This window comes from Vanellus vanellus (genome assembly GCF_965231255.1).
Source record: "Vanellus vanellus genome assembly, chromosome: 10".
Taxonomy (NCBI): Eukaryota; Metazoa; Chordata; class Aves; order Charadriiformes; family Charadriidae; genus Vanellus; species Vanellus vanellus.
Window position 1 is genome coordinate 7641762 of NC_138915.1, and position 16419 is coordinate 7658180.

The 16419-nt window shown below is 54.4% G+C and overlaps 1 protein-coding gene across 3 annotated transcripts; it reads right to left on the minus strand.

Annotated features, from left to right (window-relative positions):
* Positions 1–2594: 2594 nt before the first annotated feature.
* Positions 2595–14033, minus strand: ATP1B4 (ATPase Na+/K+ transporting family member beta 4). 3 transcript variants are annotated; one of them, XM_082488375.1, is made up of 9 exons: positions 13824–14033; positions 13568–13632; positions 10736–10898; positions 7891–7974; positions 6961–7065; positions 6488–6684; positions 5807–5863; positions 5004–5099; positions 2595–4081 (listed from the first exon to the last, which is right to left on the minus strand). In XM_082488375.1, the coding sequence occupies exons 2-9, from the start codon at positions 13628–13630 to the stop codon at positions 3920–3922; spliced, it is 927 nt and encodes a 308-aa protein (XP_082344501.1). In that variant the 5' UTR covers positions 13631–13632; positions 13824–14033; the 3' UTR covers positions 2595–3919. The 3 variants fall into 3 exon arrangements, with proteins under 3 accessions (XP_082344501.1, XP_082344500.1, XP_082344502.1); XM_082488374.1 differs by having other exon boundaries at positions 7891–8019; positions 13824–14032; XM_082488376.1 differs by lacking the exon at positions 7891–7974.
* Between the last annotated feature and the right edge of the window lie 2386 nt (positions 14034–16419).

A 16419-nucleotide genomic window follows, 5' to 3' on the forward strand; every position in this document is an offset into this window, starting at 1 on the left:
GGCAGGTGGGCAAACGTTTGTGGGTTTAACTTATTTCTGATGTCAAAGGAAGAGCCACTGCCACGGCAGCATCTTTCTTAGCAGAAGCTGGTTTCTGTTGATCAGAACATATCCTTTCAGATAAGTTGTGTAGGCAGAACGATTGTGTTGCCCTAGCTCTGTCGGTGTCATATGGATAACCACATCTGAGCAAAATTAGAATCATAGAATAGTTTGGATTGGATGGGACCTTTTAAGGTCATCTAGTCCAACTCCCCCCTGCAATGAGCAGGGACGTCTTCAACTAGGTCAGGTTCCTCAGAGCCCCATCCAGACTGACCTTGAGTGTTTCCAGGGATGGGGCATATACCACCTCTCTGGGCAACCTGCTCCAGTGTCTCACCACCCTCATCGTAAAAAAATGTCTTAATATACCCTTTTTTAGTTTAAAACCATTACCCCATGTCCTATCACAACAGACCCTGCTAAAAGGTTTGTCCCTATCTTTCTTGTAGGCCCCCTTTAAGTACTGAAAGGCCACAATAAGGTCTTCCAGAGCCTTCTCTTCTCCAGGCTGAACAACCCCAACACTCTTAGCCTGCCCTCATGGGAGAAGTGCTCCAGCCCTCTGATCACTTTTGTGGTCCTCCTCTGGACCTGCTCCAACAGGTCCACGTCTTTGTGCTGAGGCTCCAGAGCTGGATGCAGTACTCCAGGTGAGGTCTCACCAGAGCGGAGGGGCAGAATCACCTCCCTCATACTGTTGGTCATGCTGCTTTTGATGCAGCCCAGGATACAGTAGCCTTCTGGGCTGCAAGCATACGTTTTCACTCCATTGTAGAAGGCCACTAGGTTGATCAGGCAGAACTTTTCCTTGGTGAAGTCATGCTGGCTGTCTCAAATCACGTCCTTGTCCTCCATGTGCCTTAACATAGCTTCTTAGGAGGATCTGTTCCATGACCTACCCAGGCACAGAGGCGAGGCTGACAGGTTGCTAGTTCCCAGGGTCCTCCTTTCTACCCTTTTTAAAAATGGGTGCAATGTTTCTCTTTTTCCAGTCACCGGGCACTTCACCTGACTGCCATGACTTTTCAAATATTGTGGAGAGTGGCTTGCTAACTACATCAGCCAATTCCCTCGGGACTCTGCGATGCATCTCCGCAGGTCCCATAGACTTCTGTCTGTTCAGGTTCCTCAGATGGTCATGAACCTGATCTTCTCTTACAGTGGGAGGGACTTTGCTCCCCCGGTCACCTTCTTGCTGTCCATCCACGCAAGAGGTGTGGGGAGAGAGGTTGCCAGTGAAGACTGAAGCAAAAATTTGAGTACCTCAGCCTTCTTGTCCATTGTTACCAGTTTGCCAATCTTGCTCATTGGGGGGTACACTTTTTATGACCTTCCTTTTCTAGCTGACGTACTTGTAGACGTCATTATTATTCTTTATGTCCCTTGCCAAGTTTAGCTCCAGCTGCGCCTTGGCGTTCCTGACCTCATCCCTACACAACTGGGCAGCGTCCCTGTACTCCTTCCGGGATACCTGTCCCTGCTCCCACTGCCTGTGCACCTCTTTCTTGCCTTTTAGTTTGGCCAGCAGTTCTCTACTCAGCCATGTTGATCTCTTACCTTCCTTTCCTGATTTCTTACCCCTGGGGATTGAGAGCTCTTGCACTATGTGGAAAGCATCCTTAAAGATCTGCCAGCTCTGTTCTGCTCCTTTGTCCCTGAGGGCAGTTTCCCAGGGGATCCCATTGACTAACTCCTTGAAGAGCTGGAATTTTGCTTTCCTAAAATTCAGGGTCCCGACTTTACTCTTCACCTGACCCGTAACCCTCAGGACTGCGAACTCCACCAGTGCATGATCACTGCAGCCCAGGCTGCCTCCAATCTTGATGTCACCAATCAGCTCACTTGCGTTGGTGACCATCAGGTCCAGTATCGTGTCCGCTCTGGTAGGGGTGTCTATTACCTGGCTTAAGAAGTTGTCCTCCATGCACTCCAGGAATCTCCTGGATTGCCTACAGCTTGCCGTGCAACTTTTCCAGCAGATGTAGGGGTGGTTGAAGTCCCACAGCAGGACAAGAGCCTGTGAGCTCAATGCCTCCTGTAACTGGAGTAGGAAGGCTTCATCAAGGCTCCCCTTGATCGGGCAGCCTACAGTAAACACCAACCACAAGGTTCCCTTTGTTGCCTCAGTCTCCAATTCTTACCCATAAGCTTTCAACCTGCTCGTGGCTATTCTTCAGGGACTGCTCTTCACACTCTATTTCTTCATGTAGAGGGCAACGCCTCCACCCCTCCTCACTCGCCTGTCCCTTCTGAACAGCCTGTAGCCATCGATGGCTGCAAAATTAGTTCCTAAACTACCTCTGGTTCAGGTTTTCAACAGTTCTTAATAAATAGTTTTTGTCAGATGGTTGGTTGTGATACTTAGCGAGCAATGAGTCTTATTGTACTGGGCTTCTGAACTCTGGCCCTCAAAAGTTAATCGAGTGCTCAAAATTCTAGGATCGCATTGTGTTCTGCTTTGAAATTCAGTCCCTGACTGGTCAGTACAGGCAGCTGAAGCCACAAACTGCATCTCTTAACACCAGTGTTTTAAGAATGGTACCATAGAGTTAATTTTACTGTAGTCACTTTATTTTTAATACAAAATTACTTCTTAGAGACTTATATAGATCAGGAGATGATGGCAGATTAAGTACCTGGACTAGGATGTAGGACAGACATACCATAATGCTCTTGTTCAGTCAGTAATTTTAGTAAGTGTGCTTCCCAACTAGTACATTATCCTAAGGTGTCCTGTCCTGCTGCGTTCTCATAGCTCGTAACGTGTGGAGTGTATTTCATCTCTGTCAAATACGAAGGCTGTACGCCCACGGGCCCGGCGGGTCAGGCTGCCCGCGCAGCAGAGACCGCTCAGGTTAGCGGCACTCTGCTCGGAACAGGGCGAGTGTGCTTCGTAGGTCTTTGAGGATGATAAATTGATGACTTCACTAATACAAGCATTGACCCCTTAACGATGGAACGACTAAGCATTTCCCTGCGGTTTTCTGCAGTGTTATAGCTGTGACCTCTCTGGATCAGGGAAGAACAGGCCTGAAATATTTGGGGCAGGAGGGTAGGTGGGTGTCTAACATGTTCCACTGTGCCTGAACAGGGGAAGGAGGAGCCATCACCCTGCGATCCATGACAGGGAGAGAAGAGCTCCTTTCACTCGTCCCAGCCTAATAGACTCGATGAGGATTCCTGGGGCAGAGAAAAGTACTGGAGTGAGGAAGAGGAGGGAGAAATGCATTAATCTTCCCACTTCGGAAAGGAACAGCTGGAAAGGTTCAAGGGCAAATGATTTTCTCCATGGCCTTTGCTCCAACACCTTGGGTGTGCTGAACAAGCTGTGTAAAATGCTGCAGTCAAGACGCTCCTGGTGCTGGAGATCCTAGGAGGCATTTTGAGTTCTGCCATTTTCACTTTTTAACTGTGTCATAGCAGGCATAATCCAGATTTTTTGCTGTTTATTATTTTAACAAGAATAGTGCTAATAAACTACCCTCTTATTAGGTTTTGCCTGAGAAATGCACATAAAACTACAGTAAAGATTAAAGCCAGGAAAAATGCATTCCACAGGGGTCATTCGTAAAAGACCTTATGAAAATAGTGTTCAGATACCAGAGGGGTTTTTTTAATCAAAACTGAAATGCTTTTGCAGGTTCTCTGCCCAGGAGGTAACTTTTAATTTTTAGTAATAATGATTTACATCAAATGATGAAAAATGTGGTTCCGTGCTCCATTGCGTCTCATTTGTTTCCTAACTATGAACAAAAATAAATTAACAAAAATCTCCATGTGCCTGTTTTTCCTAGCAGAAAAAAATGCTGGCTTTATGCTGTAAAAGGAGAAAGCCTCTGATTGACTTAACCTAAGTGCCCAGTGTTTGCAGCGGCTACTTTCCAATGCTGAGTGTGAAGATGATTCGGCCCAGGAAGCGGTCGCTGTTAACGTTGTTGATAATACCTTTCCCATTCAGGCTGCACTGAATATGGACCAAATAATTCTTCTTCACATCTGTAAAGTGCATAGCCACCAGTGGGGACGTATAGTTGACCTGGAAAGAAGGGTCATTTAAGTGTCATTAAGCAGGCAGTGCTTTCATGTTCCATAAAAATCATTAGTAATTGGTTCACTGTTCCCAGGCGTCTGCGTTTGCCTGATGTCCATCGTGGTCCCTTGGGATGCTGGAGCTGAGCCTTTCTGTGCCTGTGCCTCAGAGGGACGGGATCACGGCAGTGTTTTGCACTGCACCGTGCCTCTTGGGTTGATTAGCTAAGACAATTAACACCAGATAATGGGACTCTCGAATACTTTTTGCTGTTCCAAACCCCAACCTATGGCTTATAATAAGAAATCTGTGGTGGTCCTCTGATCTGTGCGCTCAAAGGACATGCGGGCCTGGAGTTTGGGGCTGGTACTCGCCCTCAGCCAGCAGCAGTATGACAACAGGAGTCTCGTGCCTGCCTCATCTTCCATGTCAGCTTTTGTTATGAAGGTGCGTTATCTCCTAACATTCTACAGCCCAGCACAGACCAAAGCAGCGCTGGCCAGCATGTTCAGAAAGAGCCACCGATGTCGGGCTGCTGTGTTTTGAGCCACCCAGCCTGAAGTGGTTTTGTCATAGCTTTGACAGAAGCCCCTTTTTTTTTCTTCTTGTGTCACCAAACCCCTGACTTCCCTAGCACCCTGGGAAAATGCTGGTGTTGAGACCTTCTCTGGGAGTTAGCAAAGCCAGTCTTAGTCTCCAGATGATAAATGTAATCATTCCCATTGCTGGCATGGGGGAACCGGAGTCCCGAAGGATTTCCCGCAGTTTGTCAGAGACAGAAATAGAGTGCTGTAATCCCAGTGCCCGTGGCCTCCCTCCTGCCTGCATCTGCCCAAAATAGCCTGAAAGCACATCTGTACTCTGTGCAACAGCTCCTGCCCTCTCCTTCCCAAGGAGATGTAACAAAGATGCCAGAGTCCTTACTTACATGAGTGAACTTGCCGTAGTAGGGATAATACATGAGATCAAACGTCCCGTTTCCAGGGTAGAAGTCCACCGATCTGAGATCACTCTCGTTGCCTTTCTGTGATTGGAAAAAAATAAAGGTACACACACAGCACGTGGGACACAAAATACAGCTCCCTTCAGAGTAAGGTGAAGGAGCTTTAATACAGACGTCTCTTGCAAATCCACGTCAGAGCTCCGCTGCGCCTGCCTGCACGCAGCGTGTTTGCCGTGACAGCCAGCTGCGGCTGCAGCGAGCCAGAGCATAACGGTGCTGTGAAGGCACAGGCGAGGGTTACAGAATTTGGTGCCTGTCGATGCCTCCCTGCGCTTGCCTACTGCTTTATTGCTTTCTAAGGGTACGATTCAGCCGCTGCCGGGGCAGTGGGAGCCCTTCCTTCACCCTATTGCTGTCAGCTTGGAAGGTGCTCCCCAGCATCAAGGGTCCTGCGGAGCGGGTGGGGAAGGATGTGAGCAGCTCCTGCCTCTTCCCCCCCCCCAGCTCCAGGCTCCAGCTGGCACCCCAGCACCCAGCCCTGCGGGCCTGACAGTGATGCTGGCAGGAGCCAGCCGCGCTCGGAGGGCGAGGGCCAGGGTGGGAAGCAGGATACTAGTGGCCTCGGTCGTTCTCAGCAGATCAGCCCCAACTTGCACCCAGAGGCATCGCCAGTGCTGGGTCCTGTGAGTGTTTGGGGCTGAAATTATGAGAGATATAGGTTGGGTCCATCAGAGGGAGAGATTTGAGCTTCTACGCACCACGCCGCCGAGCACGAACGAAAGCAGTACCTGCACTTTGCAGTCCACGCTCACGGGGACCCCAGCACCAGGGCGGTAGCCTATGATCTGCAAAAACAATAGACACCCATGCTTGTATGAAATGCAGTGCCAAGCGCCTGCTGCCTCCCTTCTCCAGGGCTTAAGCTTTTCTACGTGCCAGTCACGTTTCTGGGACGGGAGTTACGTGTCCCTAGAAGCAGGGTCTGCCAGCCCGTGGGGTGCAACCTGCCCGTGCCTGAGTGCAGGATCGGTGCTGGAGACCGGAGGGAGAGCAGAGCATCCAGACAGCCCAGACTCACAGCTCACACACCCCACAAACATTTCTTTTCCCAGCAGCGTGCACTGGGCCACCATGCTATTAGCAGATTTCTAAATAAACTCGATTCTATGAAAATTCCCATTATAAAGTGATTGGGGTCTGGGGTGTAGCCCTAAAGCTCAGTTCCTCCCACACAGGGGCCTGGCACAAGACCCTCCAAGCACTCAGGCCTCAGCAAACCAAATCGAGCAAGTTTTGTAGTGTTTCTTTTTTATGTTTTATAGCAGGTATGAGCCAGCAGGTTTTGGGATTCTAGTTCCCTTTTTCCCCGGGCCTGAGAAGTGGACGAGTTTCGATCCCTGCATGGTCTTTACTTTGTCACACTGGGATGCACTGAAGGAAGGGATTAGGATGACTGGCTTTCTCTGTACCCGGTTCATCTTCAGCAGGATGCAGGGCTGGCCTTTAGAGTAGCCAAATGTTGGATCCTCAATGCCAGAGCAGTTCTGCAGCAGTGAGCGCTTGAACTGGCAGGCCTTCTTCTCCTCGCTTTCATTGCCCCCTTGGATGAAGTACTGTCCTGAGACGCACTCAATATTCTTCTCCTCTTGAACTTTGTCGTCATAAGCTGGTGGGGACCAAGAGACTTGTTAATGTTTCTTAGGACCTGCACAGACTCACACTCTCAGAGTACATCCGCATGTCAAGGGAGTTAGAAAGTCCCACCGGGAAAGGCAAAGCTCCCTCCCACAGAAGGTCCTGTGACCACCTTATGACCCTTCCTTTCTAGGTGGGGGTCATGAGATACCGAGAGCTGATCTGCACCCCAGGAGGAGACCCCTGCACTCTGTGCATGGATACAAACCACTTGCAGACGTGGCTCCCAGGGTGCCTAAGGGCTTACCTGCTAGGAAGTGCTGCATGCTGTCCACGTAGGGTCGCCACGTGCTGGGCTGAGAGACATTGAAGGCAATGGTGAATCCATTCAAGTATGGTCTGATCATTACTCCTGGAGAAGGAAACAGACCCTGTTAGAGCAGACATGAGTGGATGGGCCACGGGCTTGTTGTGCTATGACTGGGCTTGGGGCTGGGCGCAGGCATGAGAGCAGCACCACCAGCTCACAAATAAACTCTCTCCTCAACCTGCTGATCTTTCACCTCCATTTCACACCCAGAGAACACCGTGAATGTCAAAATATTCCAGGAAACATGGAAGACCTGGAGTGTTTCAGCAGCACTGCAGGAAAGCAACAGGCTTGGGGCTGCCCAGGGAGGCTGAGGGGTCCCCCATGCTCCCAGCCGCACAGCCAGCTCCTGGCAGGGAGCAGGGCGAGGGGGCCTCGTGTTCCCCACCGACATGAAAACACAGGGAAAATGATGCTTCTCACATAGGGAAAGTAGTTTTTGAACATTACCTTGCCAAATAATAATGCATAAAAGCTACTCTTGATTTGCATTTTATTTTGAAGATATGACATATAAAGGGGCAGCAACTGAAATGGATGGGCATCACCTATGAAATGCCTAAACTTGCCCGTTTACCTTGAGAATAATTAGCCTAATAATTAGCATAATTAGAATAACAATTAGTGCCATTAGAATTAATGCTCACATGGGGCTATATAACACGTCTGATCCTCTGCAGAGAACCTGCAGCACCATCAGTGCCCCCGGGTAGGTGGTAACACCCCGTGTTATGGAGAGCTGGTTGCCCATGAAAGCATGCATCTCCAGTAGGGCTTACCCGCGGTCCCTGCCATGCCATTTCGGTAGCACTTGGCTGGGTGAGTGCCAACAGAGGTGCCCAGGGCCGGGCTGGCTGAGGTTCATACCTGGTGGAGACACGCGGTCCTGGTAGGTGGGCGTGTAGGGGCTCAGGGTGAGCAGCATCACGTACATGCAAAAGGCAAACATTCCTGCTAGGCACGTATAGAAAATGAAGTAAAACAGTAAGATCAAGCCTGCAAAAGAGAGAGAGGGCATGTTGCTGTTAGCACAACCAGAGCACGTCCCATGGGCCGTGTCCTGTGGGGATGCTCAGCCATGCTCAGCACGACGTCCTCTGCAGCTCTGAGTCCATCGTGGAGGTGGGAGCTCACAGCCTTGTTCCGCACACAGACCCTGGCATTTTTGGGTGCAGGACTCTAACCCAGACACACTCCCTGCCCAGCCTCAGGGCCGGAGCAGCTGCCCTTTGGCTCTGTACCCCTTTTGCTGCATGGCCCTTCCCAGAGCTGGGTCAGGACCAGGTCTGTGTGTCCACCTGCCTTGGTGCTCACTGACAAACAGACCCAACCTTGGCTCTTTCCCTTCCTACCCTCTCTTGGCATGGTAACGTGTGAGGGTACCCAGTGGCTTCAGCACGTCCGAATTCCCGATGGGGGCTACGGGGCGATGCTCCTTCCCCGACTCCCATCACCTGCATGCCAGGGCCCCCGGCGCTGGGACTGAAGCAGGCAGCATCGCTCAGGGGCTGCAGCACCGCTGGCTGTTTCATAGCCCTGACGTCCAGGGAATGGGTTTGTTTTTCCTCTGGACCAGGCTGATGGCTGAGGATGTCTCAAGAGGCCACGGCCTATGAATAAAACCCAGCGGCTCAGAAAGCCTAACCCAAACATTTCCCAGGAGAAACGTGCCGGCAGCTCGGAGGGAGCCCTGGGAACGCAGATGTGCGCTCCTGCCGTGCTTCTGAAGGGACCGTGGTGCTGGGAACCACTGCAGGGCCATGTCCTGCTGCTGGCCAAGATGGGGCTAATGGGATCATCACCACTGCTGGTGGCACAGCAGGGACAACGTCCAGCCCTGCCACAATGGTGCTGGGACGGTGCCTCTGCACCAGCCTGGTAGGGCAGGAGGGGCTGCTGGGGTGCCAAGCCGATGCTTGTTGGGACACGGTGCTGCTACCATTCCCACACTTACGTTTCCTGCAGTGCAGCAGGAAGCGTTGTCACCGGCAGAGCTGGGGGTGCCCCCTTTCCCAGGGGCTGGGGCGTCCAGTGCTGACCCTGTGGCCAGCCGGCTCCCTGCATTTTGGCAATGCAACTGCGCTGAGCCCCCCCACCCTTGAGGAACACCTTCAGGGCCAGCGTGAGGGAGCAGCCCCAGGCTGGACAAACCCCCTCCTCCTCACCCGTGAGATGAGAGTGGGGTAGTTCAGCTCCATTCACCTCCAAATGCTCTCATTTTAAAAGAAAATTTGATCACCATAGTAGCTTTAACGCCTCTCTCCTGCCACCCCTGTATGGGCATGTGAGCACACACACATGTGCAGCTGGGGATACGTGTGTCCATAGGGCAACAGGGCCATATAGGACACCACGATGCTCCCTGGGTGCAGGAGGACACTGCACCCTCCCCAAGGCCACAAATAAATAGCTTCAGCAGTAGCCACCTGGGGCCACATCCACACCAGCCTGAGCAAGTCCTCTCACAGGGCTTTTCTCAGCACCTGGCAGAGCCTCCAGAAACCCAAACCCACGTCCCTAAGGACTGTCACCCCTGTACTGCTCCCACACATCCAGCAAAGAACCAGCAAAACCAGGCTGCCTCCGCAGCCGGCAAGGGGCATGGGGGAGCAAATGTGGATCTCGAGGTCTGTCCCAGACTTGTGCTTGTGGGTTTTCAGACTCCTCCGGTGCTCGTGGCCAGTTTCTTTTGTTTCTTCTGGTTGTCCCCACAGGTTTTGCAGGAGACCCAGAGCGCTTGGTGGGGGCACAGGCAGGCTGCGGGGCTTGCAAGAGCGTTGCCAGTGCCATCTGCCGAGGGCTGCAAATGCTGAGCAGCAGCCCCCGATAATTCACAGCCTTACACCGGTGCGGATGTGCCCATGACGCTGGGCTAGGGTTGGGGATTTTCACTCTGCTGGGGGGCCATACACTGTCAGTAGAACAGAGCTGCAAAGGTGGATGGCATCGCGTGTGCTGTGGCACCTTGGTCTCTGAGCCTGCAGCAGTGCTCGCCCCGCAGCCGTGGGCTGCTCTTAACCACCTGGGGCACCTCCAGGGTCAGCGATAATCTCTGAAGGCCACATGGATATGGATGAAATAGACAGGGTGCTCAAACCCCTCACTGGCACATCCCAGCCCACTGGCCCAAATAGCACCTGTGGGCTCTGCTGCAGGTGCTGTGTCCCACCACGGGAAGCTGTGGTGCGACAGTGATCAGCCCTTCCCTCTCCAGAGCCAGGGCGAATGCAGGCAAGGAGGGCTGCTCGGCCCTGTGGTGCAAACCCTCCCCGAAACTGCTGTGCCGCGACCCGGGCTCTCTTCCCTCACCAACACTGATAACCCCAAAGCCACGTCCCCATGGGTTCCTGACTTACACAGGCAGGAGCCAGTCGCTGGTGGCAACAGGGCTGCGTGGCTGTGGCAGACTGACCTGCAGCCCCCGCACTTGGTCAGGCTCTTAATTTCTTCCCAGTACACGGTCCGGGCAGCCCAAAATCTTTGCTTTTACATTCTCAGTAAACGTTCACATCCAAACCAAGGGTAACTTTCCCAAGGTTTTCTGCTTGTCCTCCTCACTAGTTCTTTATTGCGCTGGTTAGAAATATCTGCCCTGACAGTGTGGGACAGGGGTGGTCAGTCCAAGCTATCAAGGACGTTCACAGGCAAGTGCATCCATCATGAAGCAGAAAAGGCAACAATCCCAGAAAGTGGGGCTCAAGCAAGGACCTACCCCAGCTCTTGGCTGTTCTCCCCAGGCATGTTCTCTCCTCCGGGTTCCACAGGAACATCTTCATCTCCCCAGCCAGGTCTGCCCAGGTTTTGCTCCCCATCTCTGTCTTGGTCTCGTCCTCCCCTCTGTCAGGATCTTGGACCTTCTCCTCATGCTTATTTTCCTGGAAGAGTTACAGAACACAACCCCCACATGCAAGCTGAACATCTCATTGGCCAAAAATAAATGCAAAAGCACTTAATAGCTGGAAATGTTTCAAATTTCCATTTTCCCATCATCACTCTTGAGTTAAAGAGAGGCAGTTTTGGCTGTTCTGACTTGAGATTGCTTAGATCCCAGCATCCATTTTTCCATGACATGTACGTCACTGCCCTCATACCAGGTACTGTCTCCTTGTCCTGGCACTTACAGAAACTCATCTTTTTCCACCTGCATGAACATGACAAAAGAAAACCTGCGAGCTGGGAGAGCCAGGATTGTTCCCACGCTTCTGCAACACCTCTGAGCTCAAGTGCACGTTTTCTGTGATACCACAGATGACAGCAGGCAGCATTATTTAAGAGGTCATACAGTTTGTTTTTCTTGGCATGTGAGCAAGTGTTTAGTCTTTGGAGAAATCCCTGTGTTGTTATTTTTTAAATTACACTAAGTTCCAGGGAAAAGCATCTCCCCAGGCGGTGAGAGTTTGCGTTTTGCCTCAGTGGTGAAAACTCATTTGGCCGGAGCTCGGGAACACAAATCTCTTTGTACTTGCGCCTGGCCGAGACTCGCTTGAGAGAGACACGGCAGCTGTCCCTAACCCCCCTTGAACCTGGGCAGGCTCCACGTCTCCAAAAGCAGGCAGCGAGGTGGGAGAGGATGCAGACCTCGCTTCAAGCTTGGGGCAGGGCTGGGCCAAGTACTGCTGGGCAGAAAGGGCGATGCCAAGATCTGGATGGGTTCATCGCCTCCCCGCGCTTTAATGCAAATGGTGCTGCAGGGCTCTGCAGCTCCCAGCTGGCTCGGGGCTATGCTTGCCCATGGCCACCATGCCCACTGCGAGCACAGCCCCATAGCAGCTGCACCAGCATGATCGCCCTGTGTCTGCACCCAGGGCCATGCAAACTCGCTGGCCTCGGGCACCTGTTGGAGCCAGGGCCCACCAGCGAGATATTTACACCCCATGAGTCGCCCCGAGGGAGCTGGGAAGCGGCAGACAGCTTGGCAGAAAGTCTGACTTGGAAACACCTTTGAATCGTGTGGGATTAAACCCTGCGTAGACACACAAGTATGGCAAAACAGTGAGAATAGGGGGAGAGCACCAACTCCAAAGCCTGAATCCATGCCTTGGAGAGCCTGGGCCAGACCCAGGGGGGCTGTAAACCATCATCATCCCGCTGATTGCTCCAATCGGACTCGGTTAAAGCCCTGGTGGGGCTCTTCTGGGAGCGCGCCTGCGTCAGAGCGCTGCTGATGGCAAAATGCCTGCGGCTGCCCATAGAGCAAAGGCAACGCTTGGCCCCGGTCCCGCACTCTGGGGCTGGAGCCCTTCCTGAGCCAGCTCCTGCATGGCCACAGCCCTGTACCACACGGGGCTGATGAAACCACAGGATTTCGGAGAAGGGAAGCAGCAGCCCCAGCTCAAGTCGCCAGCAGGGACATGGGAGAGGAGGTGCAGGGGCTGCCAGCTGCCAGGACACCAGCAGAGGAGCAAGTGATGGAAGAAGAAAAGGAGGAGTCCTCCTTCCTCCTGGTCTCCTCCCCAGCTACCAGCAGCTGTTCTGGAAATATTTTCTCAGACTGCCGGAGTCATGGGGACTGCTTGGAGGGACTCTGCACCAATACTTCATGTTGCTTTGGGAAAAGCCCTTTGGATTTCACACCGGCTGCAGCTCAGAGGCAGTGAGGGCAGCGCATGAGCTACATGCAGAGCCCTCGCCCAGAAGCTGCTGCCGATGCTTTGAGCTGTTGAGGGGCACCGGGATGGACCCCCTGGCCTCTGTCCTGGGGAACCCCATGGCTCTGCCCTGCAGAAGGCTTTTGCAAGGAGGGAAAAGTATTCATGCTGCATATTCAGCACTCGGTGAAAGGTCCCATCCTGCCAGATGGGAGAAACCAAGGGGCTCCATGGCAGCGTGGGAAGGCTGAGGGGGGCCAGTCTCTTCCCATGGGCAGGGACATCTGTGCGGGGCAGATGGACAGGACAGAATGACCCCACTGACAGGTCTCTGGTGGAGATCCCCGAGCTAGGGAGCTAGGTTAGGTCTAGATTGCAACCCTTCCCAGGTGTTTTATCTTTGCAGCCCAGGACCAGAGATCATTTTGGGCAGTCCCTTGCACCTGGACAAAGGGCAGCAGGAGCCAGGGTAGAAGCATGCTGGGGCAGGGAGGGGACACAGCCACAGTGGGACACTGGACAGCCTCAGGCTGCTGCCTGCCATGGCAGCTGGGGTGACTCTGGGTGGCGAAGCAGAGCTGGGGTTCATCCTTGGTGGGGTCATGCTGTTCTGACATGGGTGGGTACCCTGCGGGAGACCAGGTTTTTCCCCCATCCTCACCCCAGACCAGGTCAGCTGTTAAAGGCAAGTTCCCCCTGCTGAAAGCCAGGTGTGCAGAGGGTGGCCCATGCCCAAGTGTCCCTGTCCCTCCTAGCCCCCGTCACAGCCCAGGATGACCAGCCAGACCCCCTGCTGCCCCCTCTTCTCTCAGTGCAAAGGGCTTACACTTTGCCTAAGGGACAAAGTAGCATTTCCTAAAGCAAAGTAGCTATATCTATCAGCCACAAAGCGGGTCCTCGGCAGCAGCCCCCACCTCGCCTCTCGGAGGGTGGCCAGCAGCTCCCAAAAGACTCACCACCATCCGGTGGGGGCTCCTGTGCTGGCCCTCTGTGCCCCTGGCGCTGGCGTTCCCGTCCATCCCTGGGTGGGAAACACATAGAAACGTGAGCATTAGCAGCGCAGGAGCCTGGGGCTGAGCCCAGTGGCTCCATCATGGGTGCCACGTCGCCCCAGCCTTCGGGGACCCACAGGCACAGGTTCCTCCCCAGCACAGCTCCCCAGCCCCACAGCACCCTCCAAAAAAGGTTGAGTGAGCACGGCTGCGCCAAGACCTTTGCCTGTCTGTGAGGAACCACGCTGCTTTCCCTCCCGACCCTGCAGGACTTCAGCGTTCGGGAGCAGATCAAAAAATAACTTGTTTTCCTAAGTGGGGTGAGCTCAACGCAACAGGATCCCGTCCCGAGCCCCCTGGCATCTGGTGCCCTTTGCAGCACCCTCGCAGCATCCTGCCCCGCGCCCAAGTCCCCACCAGGGCCAGCCAGTGCCCTACATGGGGAAGCCAGGCTCTCCAACCCGGGGAGACCGTGTAGCTGTTAATAAACATTAGCGAATCGCTGGGGCTTTCGATGGCCACATGTGTCTGTCAATATGTGCTTGTCAGTCACGGCGGGGCCATGGTTAATGCTTGCAAAATCTATTTTGCAGTGAAGGGGTAGTGCAAGGGGCAGGTCTATATTTATCCCTTCGAATTGAGACAGCAGCTAGAAGCACACAGCGTCAGCTTCCCCCGACCTGGCTGTAAGAGCTGGCCACAGCAACCGAGACAAAATCTAGAGGGACACCTTGCTGTGACACCCTGCAGACTGGGGCCAGGGAGTATCAGCTTTTCCCCCATCAGTGATGGTGCGTTAGGGGCACAGGGGGTGCGTGCTGGAGTCCTGCTGCTGCGAGGGGCCAGCGTGGTGGGAGTGCTGGGGGGCAGCGGGGGGACGGGACACTGGTGGCAGGCCAGCCTCGCCAAAACCCTGCCTGCTACTGCATGTGCAGCAGCGCCGGGAACAGCTCCAGTGGTGTGATGGCAGTGTGCGAGGGCTGCCCGTCCCTGGCTGTGCCCCATGCAGCTCTCGAGGAACGGTGGGGCTTGTTTTACACTGCCTGTCCCAGCAGGAGCTCGGCACCATCCACCAGCTCATTCCCTTGGCATGTTTCCAACACGGCCAGCGACCCTTCCCATCGCCGGAGAGCCAGGCCCCATTCTACTGTGGGGAAAGGCTACATTACCCCAGGCTGGGGCTTTGCCCAGGGGCAAGGGGACATCCGTCCCGGGCCCCCGCAGGGTTGCACCACACCATCCAAGCAGGCAAAGCACCATTTCTCCTTTTCTTCTCCTATGCGTGGCTGAAAGCCACTCACCGGCTGTGCTAATAAATGGGCGCAGCGGGAAAGAAAAAGGTCTGGCATCTGCCCCGGTCTGCGTCGAGTTGGCCGGGGCTGCCGCACGCCTGCTGCCGGGTACGCAGGCAGGGCTGGCTCGGCACTGGTGCCGGGTACGCAGGCAGGGCTGGCTTGTCACTGGTGCCTGGCCGCAGCCATGCCTGCCGACGGGAGGGCATGCAGGCAGCTGTGCTCACAGCTGGCTGTCCCCAGACAGGCTGGGGGCTCGGGGCCGGAGAGTTGCCTGCCCGAATCCCAGGAGCTGGGGTGGGGCGCAGGGATTTCACTTGGCGTGGGCAATTGTGGGGCACCAGCAGCTCCTCGAGGCACAGGCACTCCAACACAGCGATTGTGCTGCTGCACAGCCCGGCCCTGGGACGGAGCGGAGCAGGGAGCCCAGACCCGTTCATCACTGGCCCAGAGTGGGGGGGACTGAGCAGGAGGGGGCTAGTGCTGGCCCTGCCGCCTGGTGGGGCACAGGCAGTGAGCACAGAGCTCCCTTAGTTCATCCAAGGTAAATAACTGCTGTTTTCTCTGGAGATGATGCTTTCTTTGCCATTAATTGATCTGGGCATTTGTAAGTTGCCTCTTGCACCGCTGTCAGTGTACACTTTCTCTTTTCTCCTGGGAGAAGCTGGTAATTAGGCTTTTATCCAATAAAAGTGTGGGGGGTTTTGAAGCAGAGATAGGATTAGTTTCTTTTAACTTGATGAAATATGCTTTGGCTTGAAATAATTACATGATTTGCACTTAGCACCTCTCAGCCCAGGGCATTAAAGTGATTTACAAGCAATTATGAAGCCTGCTGGGAAGATGCTTTTATCCCCATTTTACAGACATGACATGGAAAACAGAGGTTGAGGGTCTGCCCCAGCTCCTTGGCAGGGTCTCCCGGGAGTGCTGCCTCCGTGGGGCAGGGCACAGGCAGCAATGCGCATCGCTACCAGAGCAGAGATCTCAGAGCACTGAGAAGTGAAAATCCAGGCCAGTGGCCATGGTGGGGTGGCTGCCCAGGGGTGCCACCAGCACCGCTCTGGGGGTCAGCACTGCCGGGAGGAGGGACATGGGGAGGATGGGGGGACAGAGGGGTGCCAGGGAGATGTTTGGCGACGGAAAGAATGGCGTGCAGCAGGGTGGCTGGAGGTGGGGTGGGAGCTGCTGGGGTGCAAAGGGACTGGGGAAAAGAGGGGGAGACGGCAGGGGAGACCCAACGCCGGGGAGGTGCTGGTGAGTGCGGGGGGTGTAGCGCCAGGAACCTCCAGGGGATGGGGCAGGACCTCTATCCCTCCCAAAAAAAACCCTCCGGGGCACAATCACTCCGCTGTTTTCCCGCAGAACGCTACCGGCTCCGCGTGCGGTCCCGGACCCCCACACGCCCGCGGGGGCGGGGAGGAGCAGTAATTTTGGGAAGGAACAGCGCACATCCAGAGTCCTTCCCGCTGAGACGCGGAGGCGACGTGGAGGCACAGCCGCGGCCCCGCCCCCGGCCCCGGC

What these genes read in the sequence shown, in the direction of transcription:
- ATP1B4 (XM_082488374.1), bottom strand. Translation starts at nt 13,630, where the DNA reads ATGGACGGGAACGCCAGCGCCAGGGGCACAGAGGGCCAGCACAGGAGC. An exon ending in CATGCAGCACTTCCTAGCAG is followed by an intron (nt 6,685 to 6,960) that starts GTAAGCCCTTAG and finishes GGTCCCCACCAG; the next exon opens with CTTATGACGACAAAGTTCAA. An exon ending in GCGTGGACTGCAAAGTGCAG is followed by an intron (nt 5,100 to 5,806) that starts GTACTGCTTTCG and finishes TTCCAATCACAG; the next exon opens with AAAGGCAACGAGAGTGATCT.